This window comes from Gnatocerus cornutus, chromosome 9 (genome assembly GCF_029298725.1).
Source record: "Gnatocerus cornutus isolate USDA-ARS CGAHR chromosome 9, icGnaCorn1.1, whole genome shotgun sequence".
Classification (NCBI taxonomy): domain Eukaryota; kingdom Metazoa; phylum Arthropoda; class Insecta; order Coleoptera; family Tenebrionidae; genus Gnatocerus; species Gnatocerus cornutus.
Genome location: NC_142241.1, coordinates 10135178 through 10145515, shown reverse-complemented (window position 1 = coordinate 10145515; position 10338 = coordinate 10135178). Strand labels below are relative to the sequence as shown.

The 10338-nt window shown below is 33.4% G+C and overlaps 2 protein-coding genes across 2 annotated transcripts; both read left to right on the top strand.

The window, feature by feature from the left end:
* The first annotated feature begins 3533 nt into the window (after positions 1-3533).
* Positions 3534-5508, top strand: LOC148168732 (very long chain fatty acid elongase AAEL008004-like). Its single transcript, XM_088045312.1, has 6 exons — positions 3534-3666; positions 4252-4339; positions 4535-4806; positions 4852-4908; positions 4954-5196; positions 5242-5508. The coding sequence occupies exons 2-6, from the start codon at positions 4261-4263 to the stop codon at positions 5449-5451; spliced, it is 861 nt and encodes a 286-aa protein (XP_087901438.1). The 5' UTR covers positions 3534-3666; positions 4252-4260; the 3' UTR covers positions 5452-5508.
* A 2992-nt stretch (positions 5509-8500) lies between these two features.
* Positions 8501-9780, top strand: LOC148168731 (very long chain fatty acid elongase AAEL008004-like). The gene is made up of 5 exons (XM_088045724.1): positions 8501-8747; positions 8794-8984; positions 9032-9163; positions 9209-9451; positions 9498-9780. The coding sequence occupies exons 1-5, from the start codon at positions 8687-8689 to the stop codon at positions 9669-9671; spliced, it is 801 nt and encodes a 266-aa protein (XP_087901850.1). The 5' UTR covers positions 8501-8686; the 3' UTR covers positions 9672-9780.
* The last annotated feature ends 558 nt before the right edge of the window (positions 9781-10338 follow it).

Here is a 10338-nt window from a genome sequence, read left to right as displayed (position 1 = left end):
TCCAATTGTAATCCCTAATAAAAACGCGGTCAGAAAAATTTCTATATTGATTTATTCATCCTAACATCTGTACCAACTTTTCTTGCGAAAACTTTCATTACGCACTTTATCCAAGGCTGATTTTTGTTCATGCTCAACTTTCTTCTCTTCAATTAAACAAAGACGAGTGACCTTCGCTCTAGAATAAACGCATGAAATATTGAGATGTACATACTTAAAAATGTAAACTCAATGGAAAGTTCAAAGTTACTTGCATAAAAATTACGAAAATTATCGCGACTGAGGAATTCTCTTGATTACAATACAATCAACATTTTTCGCATATTTAAAAAAAGGAAATAGAATGGTTGATAAAACTGGCACATCTTTAGCTTTAATTTCGTATCTGTGGTAATAATTGAACAACTCACCTTGCAGAGGAGGTTAATAACTGATGAATTCAACCGGAAATATTGACCATTATTAGTCGTACTAACTGTGACTTTCATTCGATTAGTTTCCGTTTTGGTGTAGGTAGAACGTACACTTATGCGAATCCGATAAAATAATGCTAATATCGATTTTTTGTATTTTTATATTTAAAGATAAAACAAGTCTTTTAATTAATGTTGAGCAAAAAAGGAAGTCGTATTTTCTAAAACCAACGTGCAACGCCGACCTAATTGTGCGAAATTTCGTTGCATTTGTGCACTTGTATTTATTGCCGACAAAGATAATGAAAGAAAGTTCATTTGTGTTTTTAACTAATTGCGTTTCAGTACGGACAATTTACGTTTAATTAATACAGACACTATTAAGGAGCTGATTTATAAACAATAGGATAATTTCCATGTGACTTTGGACCAGTTTTAAACAAATGTGCCAATTTTTGGGTTAAATTTCATTTATCAAAATTTATAATTAATAACTGATAATGGGAAACGCATTATCTGGAAACAATAAGTGGTTACTACCAGAGTTGAGCCTCATTAAGAATAACAGAATCGCTTTATCTGGAAAAATCGTTCAAGTGAAGATAACCATTTTAACTACCTTTTGTTAATTGGCGCTTGAATTATGAATGATTCTGTTAAATTATTTATTGTTTTACAACGCTTCAACCAATACCTGTGACAAGTGGGTCTGTTTAACCTTTAGATTTAATGAATTTGATTGTTCAATTAATGAAAAATAAATGGAAACACCCCACTGGTGACATCGTGAGTTAATATTTTCAGAAGTGCGTAAATCTTCGTTGTTGGGAATTTTGACGACGTACTTGTAAATGCATCTATGTGTCATTTTGTGGTATTTTTCCAAGATTGTAATCGAAAACTAAACGTTTATAATTAGGATGAACCAAATTAAAGGAAAATTATCTGTTTTGACGTCAAAGAGACATAAGAGGTGTGTTCAAATGAAAAACCGATAAAAAAAACTCCGGGGAATTCAAGCTATACAGATTTTTTTTTAGATACTCATATACTGAGTGTTCTCTCATCTTCAATCTTTCGAAAAAAAAACACACAATTTCTATCTTATTCTCTTCTGGACCAGAAAAAAATATTTAATTGTGGTACTAAAACAGCGTGCCTCTTTCTAAGTGTTATTAATTTACGACTAATTAAACAGCGTCATTATTATTTAATAGTAGCAACAAATTAATATGGTTTCTCAGAAAGAAAATAGCACTGGCTTCTGAGAAACATTAAATTGAAAGACTACAGCAGCAGCTAAAAGTAACTGGTAAGCCTGGAAAAAAATTTAGGGGTGAAAGGGATGACGTTTAGTAGGTTAATAGGTTAGTTTTTAGCCGGTTTTGCATCGACAAAAAAAGCCTAACAGTTTGGTGTTTCAATAAAAATGAAAGAAGAAGGAAAAACAAAAATAAACTTTAAAATAGGAGGGACGTTTTAGAAACGACAATTAATTATGGTAAAAATTCGTAAAGTGGACATTCTAAACTTCATTTTTCCTGCAGAGAATGTACCGATTTACAAGAGAGAAAATTTTGAAATTAGCAGGATTTGTAGAGGATACCTGTTGTGGATATAAAAATTATGAAAATTTTTAATAAAATATCTGCTAATCTGCACTGAAAATTTTTTGTTTGCACGCCGACAATTTGGTGACAATGTGACAGTGACAGAGTTCTCGTTGGACATTTAACAGAAATTGCAGGCGTTTAAAATTCATTAACATTGTGTAATTCGGTCTGCTAAATGACCAATCACAGAGCTCCTAAATTCTATGCAGTAAAAATAAAGTTTCGTGTTAATTTTTACAATATTACGAAATAGCACGAAGAGAAAGGCATCAGTTTCTTCGTTTTCTGAAATACAGCAAATTGCAAAATTGTATTATAATGCACCTATCAAGAAGGGGCGGGACCTGGAGCGGTTATTCACAATAATTTAATTGAAATTAAGTTAATCTTGTAACTAATTTGCCGGTTTCTGACATTTGATTGATCACAAATTGATGATGTTAAATATTGAATTTAAATCGAGGATTTAATTTGACATCCACAGTCTTATGAGGTAATTAATTAATCGAGTTCTATAAAAAATAACCGAAATAATTATCAAAAGTAATCATGTCCAACTTTTAAACATTACCTTAGTCCATTAATTTCATCGATTGTTTCGATGATCAAACAACTGTAAATCTCATTGTCATCATAATGGAGAATACATCGTTTAAACAGATCATTTTGCTCTGGCGTCGCAGGAAAAGTAATGTACAAAACTCGTTGTAAATTTGAGCAAATGTATAACTCGTATGGTAAAAGTGTATGACACAGAATTTTTTCGCGAACCCTAAATTTTATAATGTATTGAACAAACATTGGTATATTTAGGACTATATCCGTGAGAGAAATTTCTTCAGGGCTAATAATATAAATAAATAAACATTTCATTTAAAGCACATAATTGAATCAACAGTTATTTTTATGTTTGCTATTTTGTTTTCATTCTTAGTTATATCTTCGCACTGTTCGCTCGCTGTTAAAATTTTAAAGGCCGGATATTGAGTGCCTGTGGATGTGGTGCATTGTTGCAACGGCTATTGCAAATAAATACCAACACAAAACCGGTACGTAATTAATTTCGCAACGCGGAAACCATATTTTGAATTATTTAAAATTATTACAAGAAATATTAATGTGGTTATTGCAAGGATATTAAGGTCATTACTAATAAGGATGTCACTCTCAGCGAGTGCATTAACTAAGACAATGTTTAGTTCTTTTCATCGGCAAACATTGCACTAGTTCTGTTTAGAAATCATCAACCAAAATCCAACAATCCTTAAGTAATCGATTGTAAAGTCGAATCCGAAGGTTAAGTGGTTCACTTTAATTAAGTTCGTAAAAGATTCATCAATTTTGAATAATCATTACGTGGGTACAATAGACAATTGATTGGCCCACCATCAAAAATTAATTGTTTAACAGTTTAATTGAATTTTATTGATCTTATTGCCTCTCGTATCTTCATCTTCTCTTTTGTTTACCTCAGTGACGTAAATACCACTACAGCTTCAGTGAATGGAACGAGTTCTTGTGCAAGTAGCAAGTAAAAGTGCAGCAATCGAAAAAGACACTGGATAACAGTTTACATTTTGCGTGCATTGTGCCAGTAAGTCACCGTGAGCGCGAGAAATGAGAGCCTGGGTGCGTCTTGGGTAAGCTCGATTTCTTCAAGCTTTTATGCATTTTCGGCAACAATGCGCGCATCATTATTTTCTTGTTAGAGCGAGCAATGAATTCTCCCACCTGCAATTTGACAACAAAGACATTTAACAAACCCCACACATAATTTACCGAATCTCAAAACTATCTGTGGCAGTCAAGTTCTATGTCAGTTATTGTCAACTCTTCGGCCTCATCAGGTTGAGATTTCTTACCGGCGCACTGTACAATGGTGATTTTTTAAATCGTGCGCCTAATATTTTTCATTTCGACGAATTTTAATTTTACCGACCAGATTTCAGTTTTTTGTGATTCTGTTTTTTTCAGTGAGTATTTTTGAGAGTGAAGTGATCGTGGTAAAGAATGATTGCATCATTTTAATGCCAACATGCCACACTTTCTCGGGGTCTTATTATTAACAAATTGCCTTAGGTTTCATGCGGTGTCACAACCGATAATAAACAATTTTTGAAGAGGCATTTCGGAGTAATTGCTGTTTATAAGCACTTTACGCTTCACTAATTCTAGTTTCCACAATACGAATTTTAAATTCTGTAAAAGACACTTTATTATTACAGGCAAATTTAATGAAGGTGCCGATCAACATCAGCTTGGATTATATGGATTATATCAACTACTACACATATTTTCTGGAAACGAAGAGTGGTGAGTGCTTCCCATTGTTTCAATAACCAGCTGCTGTTAATTGTGGTATTAACCGACTTGCCCAACACGGTTAAAAGTCAATTTGTAAAGGGAAAGCTCACTTGTCACACTTGAATCTCCGAACACCTTGATTTAAACAATGACAAAATTCCAATTCATATGTTACTCAATATTCTTGCAAACTTAAAATTCCAGATCCCAGGACCTCACCATGGTTTCTGATGAGTTCCCCCGGTCCTGTTTTAACAATAATCGCCACATATTTATACTTCTGCATCTACGCCGGACCTCGCTACATGAAAGACCGAAAGCCCTTTGACTTAAGAAACACGATAATAATATACAACGGCCTCCAAGTGATTTTCAGCATAATTTTAGTATACGAGGGACTGATGGGTGGATGGGCCACAGGCTACAGCTTTAAATGCCAACCAGTAGACTACTCTAACAATGCCGCAGCTTTAAGGGTACGCCGCGTTTCTTAAAATCATGATAATAATAAGAGTTTTTAGATGGCCCAAGCCGTTTGGTTGTACTTCTTGTGTAAAATCATCGAACTGCTCGACACGGTTGGTATCGCAATGAAATGAAGCAAGTTAAGAATTGTTTTACAGGTATTTTTCGTGCTCCGCAAGAAAATGAACCAAGTTTCGTTCCTCCACCTGTACCATCACGCAATGATGCCTATTTGTTCTTGGATTGGTGTCAAATTCCTTCCCGGTGGTCATGGGACACTTTTGGGTCTTATTAACTCGTTCATTCATATTATAATGTATTCTTACTACTTTATGTCGTCGTTGGGTCCCCAGTACCAGAAGTATCTATGGTGGAAAAAACATCTGACTGGTTTACAAATGGTGAGATTGATTTTAAAAACACTTAATTTGATTGGAATGTTTTAGATCCAATTCTGCATCATCTTTTTCCACAACCTCCAAGTTCTTTTCCGTCAGTGTGATTACCCTAAAGTTATTGTAATGTTGTTAGGAACCCAAGCGTTGTTCTTCTTGTTTTTGTTTGGTAGTTTTTATAGACGAACGTATTTACTACGACCAAAGGTTGCCGATATAACCAACAACAATGTACAAAATGGCAAGACGAAGGTGAATTGACTGATTCACGTTTTAATTTATTGTGACTTTTCCAAATATAAAATTACAATGTGTCAATCTTTGTTTATTTCCATTTACACGTCAGAGATCCGATTTGGAAGAAACCGATAATTGTGGAGTTAATAGATGAAAATTTCAGGTAGTTAAGTAGATAAAAACCCACTGTTTTCTTTTGTCGTATTATGTAAGTGAATAAAATCGCGGTAAAACCGTAGAACTAATAAAATTTGCTATGGTCGTTTGAGCGGAAGAGGAAGAGCACGAGAAAAGTCGCATTATGGCGTGTGTTATGCCAAAAAAATTGATCTTTTTTCTTAATTATTGCAGTTGGTTTACATAAGAACGCTCTGACAAGACAGAATTATTGTAATTTAAACTGTAATTGTAACAATCAGGCGAACTCGTGTCTCCGCTTCTGTTTAATAACAGTTCAATCATTAGCAGATTAAAGGAAAAGTTAAACTAAAATTAGATGTCGTTTAAGTATCGCGTCAAGAATAAATTAACACTTTTTACCTCTTTAGAATAATTAAAACATCAAGTATAACGCACGTTATGTAATTTGTGTTAATTTTGAGAAACATTTTTAAAAATATGAACTTACCGTTGAAACGGTGATTTATTTTGGAAATTGGTAATTATTTTTGAGACGTCATTAGTTAATCTCCTTGCCAGAAAAAGCGATTTTCCGTCTTTTTTACTTAATGTTTTCAGTGAAGGTGTTGCGAACGGCAAAATTAAACAAATAACAAAAAATGCCCAGATAACATTTCACTGGGATATTTCAACGTATTAGCAACTGATTGCAAGAAGAATGGCTCTTCATTATGGCGTTATTACTAAATGGTGAAAATTTATTGCAAATAGGACACGACACGCGACGAGTTGAACTTTGGTGCATTGCTAAAAAACATTATTTTGATGTTTTTTTGTAACTAAAAACTGAACAAAAATTTTGTACATTTTGAAATTTTATATTTATTTCCTGATTTCCAGCAATGTGATTATAAAATTGCTCTAACCAAATTTCGTAATTTCGATTTTCTATAAATCTCATTTTTCTTTTAGTTCTTTTAATTTTAATTAAAATTGAAGAATTAAACACCAAGAACTTATTAAAGCAATTCGTAAACAGAACGAAATTAAAAGTGGTAAAAAAATGCATTCAAAAATTGTTTAATCTGTGCGAAAAATACACTTTTCCTACTTTATTTTTCGCGTCCTTAAATTTTTAAGCAGAAAAGAAGTAAGTTTGAACCGCAAAATTCAATTTAAATTTTCAGATTTTTTTTTAAATTGCACCCTTGACAAAATTCCCAATTCCGCAGAAAGAAAATTGCAAAACCGATGCGAAAGCGAAAGATATATCGGCTAATAGCGCATTAAACCTGTCGGCTCTAATTTTCTTCCTTTTATTTTAATTAGATCTGTTCATTCATGCAAGTTTTTGTTTTTCATTCACAAGTTTATGATTGTTATAATTTAATTAATGCATGGTTGTAAACTCTGTTTAGACCGAGTTCTATAACGGCTTTATTTATGGAGTATAAATCATTTTAAACTAAATAAACATAGCATCATACATACCTGCCTTTAATCCATGCATTTAAATTGTTTCTGACCTAGTAAAACGTACAACAGTTTAAAAAAAATGACAAGATAGATTAGAAAATGTACGAATGATAAATTGGTTCCTACATTTCGGTGTAAGAATTCTTTCACATGCTTAGGCAGCACGTTAAACTTTGGTGTTTCAAAAGTAACTTAATTTTAACCGCGAATAAACTTTGTAGGTTGAAGAAAGTCCACCGTAATTTACTTTTCTCATTGATGTGCGCCATAATTATTAAGCATATAAGGAAGAAAAAAAATAATTGGTTTGAACACGACTGATAAAAAATAAACTTGCCGTTTTCCCTGTTTTCCTTATTCTGCGGCTTTGTTAATTTTGCGAAATGACAACCGTATACAATGAATTTTTGAAAATTAACAAAGCATTGTTAGCAAACTACGTCTTTATCAAGAAAATCGCAATGTATTATTGGAAAACGTAACATGTTATAGGACGGAACTGCTGTGACGCCAGAAGAGAAATGTTTTAACATAAATTATTACACACTTTTTATTAACAATTTCGGCACTCTATAATAAATAATTAGATGTTGCCTAGTGGCGACTACAGATCAACCCATAAACGACACGGTTTACTTACATACTTAGACAACTTTTACTAATGGATGCTGCACTAGAGAATTATAATGGCATGTGCTTTACAATGGCTTGCTATTCGCAATGTTGTTAGGTGCAAATGTACAACGGTACCGTGGTACTGTCAGAATTTGATTAATGGGAAAAGTAGACTTTTACTGCCGAAGTTTGTCGGACAAAAAATGTCTTAAAACTAATCGCATCATTAAATATATCGTTTTTTTATTTCCGTTGATCCTATTATACTTTAGTTTTTAAATTAGTCCACAAACTTGTTGACACAAATTTAAATAATATAAAATATAATAAAACGTGTGATTTAAAACACCGGAGGACAAATAAAAGCGAAGTACCTTTCGGCACCATTATTTGCATGAAATGTGTTGATTTAGATATTTTATAGTTCAAGATATTTGTATTGGCGTTTGTCACATTTTTGTACGTAAATGACTTGACATAAACGACCAAATTCCAAGGTAATATAATCATTACAATTACTGGAGGAAGTAAGATGATTCCAAGTAGGTGAAAATATTAATGTATTACGTGCTAAGAGTCAATGTCAATAATTTTTGCTATTTTGGCAATGAGGTTGTAATGTACTTAATTTGTCAGTGTCAATACTCGTCAATTCAAGCTTTCTTCAGATATAAAGTTGGCCCAATTTCAAATATTTCCTCTATTCTAATCAAAAGTTTTAACCTCTCAATTTCTTTATGGAAATTTTGGAAAATCAAAACTACTTCCTGCTGTTTTAGTTTCACAGTTTTATTTGGTCGCTGCTCCACAATTATCCAGGAAATTGTCAACAATGGGCAAATTTAAAAATAAAATTAGTAACGCCTCCAAAACAACGTTCGACTCAGACAACTCGCAGTTAGTAGATCTTCGATGACACGAAATTCATGAACAATGGAAAAGAATTGTTGATAATGACTTTCAATATTTAAAGTTATGGAAATCCTTGTTCAGTCTGTTCGCACTTAACCACCTCAGTTGCCTTGCGAGAATTAAGTAAATCAGTGAAATGGCTTTGATTTTAAAGAAACTTATTCGTGGGTACTTCTGGATTTATGAAGAAACAAGAGGTAAGAGAATATGAATATTTCGTTTTTTTTAACGATTGTATTTTAGACACTCGGACGGATCACTTCTACTTCACAGATACCGTCTTTCATCCCTTCTTGATAGGTGGAACGTACTTGCTTCTGATCCACAAAATTTTACCGGAGTTCATGAAAAACCGACGCCCCTTCAAATTCGATAATATTCTTATAGCGTTTAATCTCACTCAGATGTTGGTAAACGGATATATTTGCTACTATGTAAGAAATTCTTCGATTTTATTTTTTAAGGTAACCGTTTTTTGCAGGCGTTTAAAGAGCTCATTCCGATAGATTGGTCCTGCGCCCCTATCGACTATTCCGATACTCCTCACAACAGATTCGTTCTTAGATTAATTTACATTTATTTTCTGACCAAAGTTGCAGATTTAATGGATACGGTAAATGAACGTAGAAAGTGTACATGAACGCATCGTATCTTACAGGTATTTTTCATTCTTCGTGGGAAAACAAACCAAGTGTCGTTTCTTCACGTTTATCACCACTTCGGAATGATTCTGTTGAGTTGGTCCGGAGTCAGATTCTTCGGAGGCGGACACAGTCTCTTCTTGGGCTTTGTAAACACGTTCGTTCACACTGTCATGTACTTTTATTATTTGATGACCATATGGAAACCGGAATACAAGAAGAACATTTGGTGGAAAAAATACATCACCCAGATTCAACTTGTAAGATTATCATTATTTTTGGAAAGTGAAGTAACTGTTTTTCTAGGCGCAATTCATCTTCTTCTTGATCATTTACGGACAATTGCTGTTTAAACCTGATTGTCCGTTCCCCAAAGTGGCGTCGTACTTCATTGTGCCGCAAAATCTCTTCATGATTGCTCTGTTTGGAGATTTCTACTGGAAGACTTACATTAAGCCGCAGAAAGCGAAAAAGGAGTAATACGTTAAATGAAACAATTAGAGATAAGTATTATGACTAAGTAGCTATTTTTGGTTAGCGTGAACATTTTTGTACCGAAATTGAATGGCATTAATATAAATATAATGTGTACTCTTTGTTTTTTTACCAGTGTGACTCAGTACCTGAGTTTAATTCAGTGGTATCAACTATTTTTGCAAAGTACAATAACCTTGAAACAGTGGAATCGTCCGTTCGCATATTTTTGTAACAATGAATTTCATTTCAGTGTTGTTTACTTAAATTTGAATTAATTGCCACGTGTCTATGAACTATTGAAAATTGTTCTCCATACACTTCGTAAGGCACATTTGCTTTTTCTATATGACCCTAATCTGTTGCGTCCAAATCCGTGTCACTACTTTCTAGTAAAACGGCACTCGCTGGAGGTGATTTCGCCGAATAATTATATCACAAGTTCATTATCATCCTCCCCACTTTTTTCTGTACCCAGAGACCACACTTGCCAGCCACTGAAATGTCGGATGTGCCAATAACCTACTTGGCATCTTTTTGAAAAAAACGTTTTTGTCTTGTCGGTACCACTGAAAATAAAGAACTATAACGCCTTGCCCGGTGTTGGTTTTCTCTAAGATCTTTAAATTGATGAGAAATTATCGTTTTGTTGCATTGAACTAAGTCTAAGAAA

Coding starts and splice junctions, on each gene's coding strand:
- LOC148168731 (XM_088045724.1), top strand. CDS start 8,687: ATGGCTTTGATTTTAAAGAAACTTATTCGTGGGTACTTCTGGATTTAT. Junction 8,748..8,793: donor GATTTATGAAGAAACAAGAG/GTAAGAGAATAT, acceptor ATTGTATTTTAG/ACACTCGGACGGATCACTTC. Junction 9,164..9,208: donor TTGCAGATTTAATGGATACG/GTAAATGAACGT, acceptor CGTATCTTACAG/GTATTTTTCATTCTTCGTGG.
- LOC148168732 (XM_088045312.1), top strand. CDS start 4,261: ATGAAGGTGCCGATCAACATCAGCTTGGATTATATGGATTATATCAAC. Junction 4,340..4,534: donor TTTTCTGGAAACGAAGAGTG/GTGAGTGCTTCC, acceptor TTAAAATTCCAG/ATCCCAGGACCTCACCATGG. Junction 4,909..4,953: donor TCATCGAACTGCTCGACACG/GTTGGTATCGCA, acceptor ATTGTTTTACAG/GTATTTTTCGTGCTCCGCAA.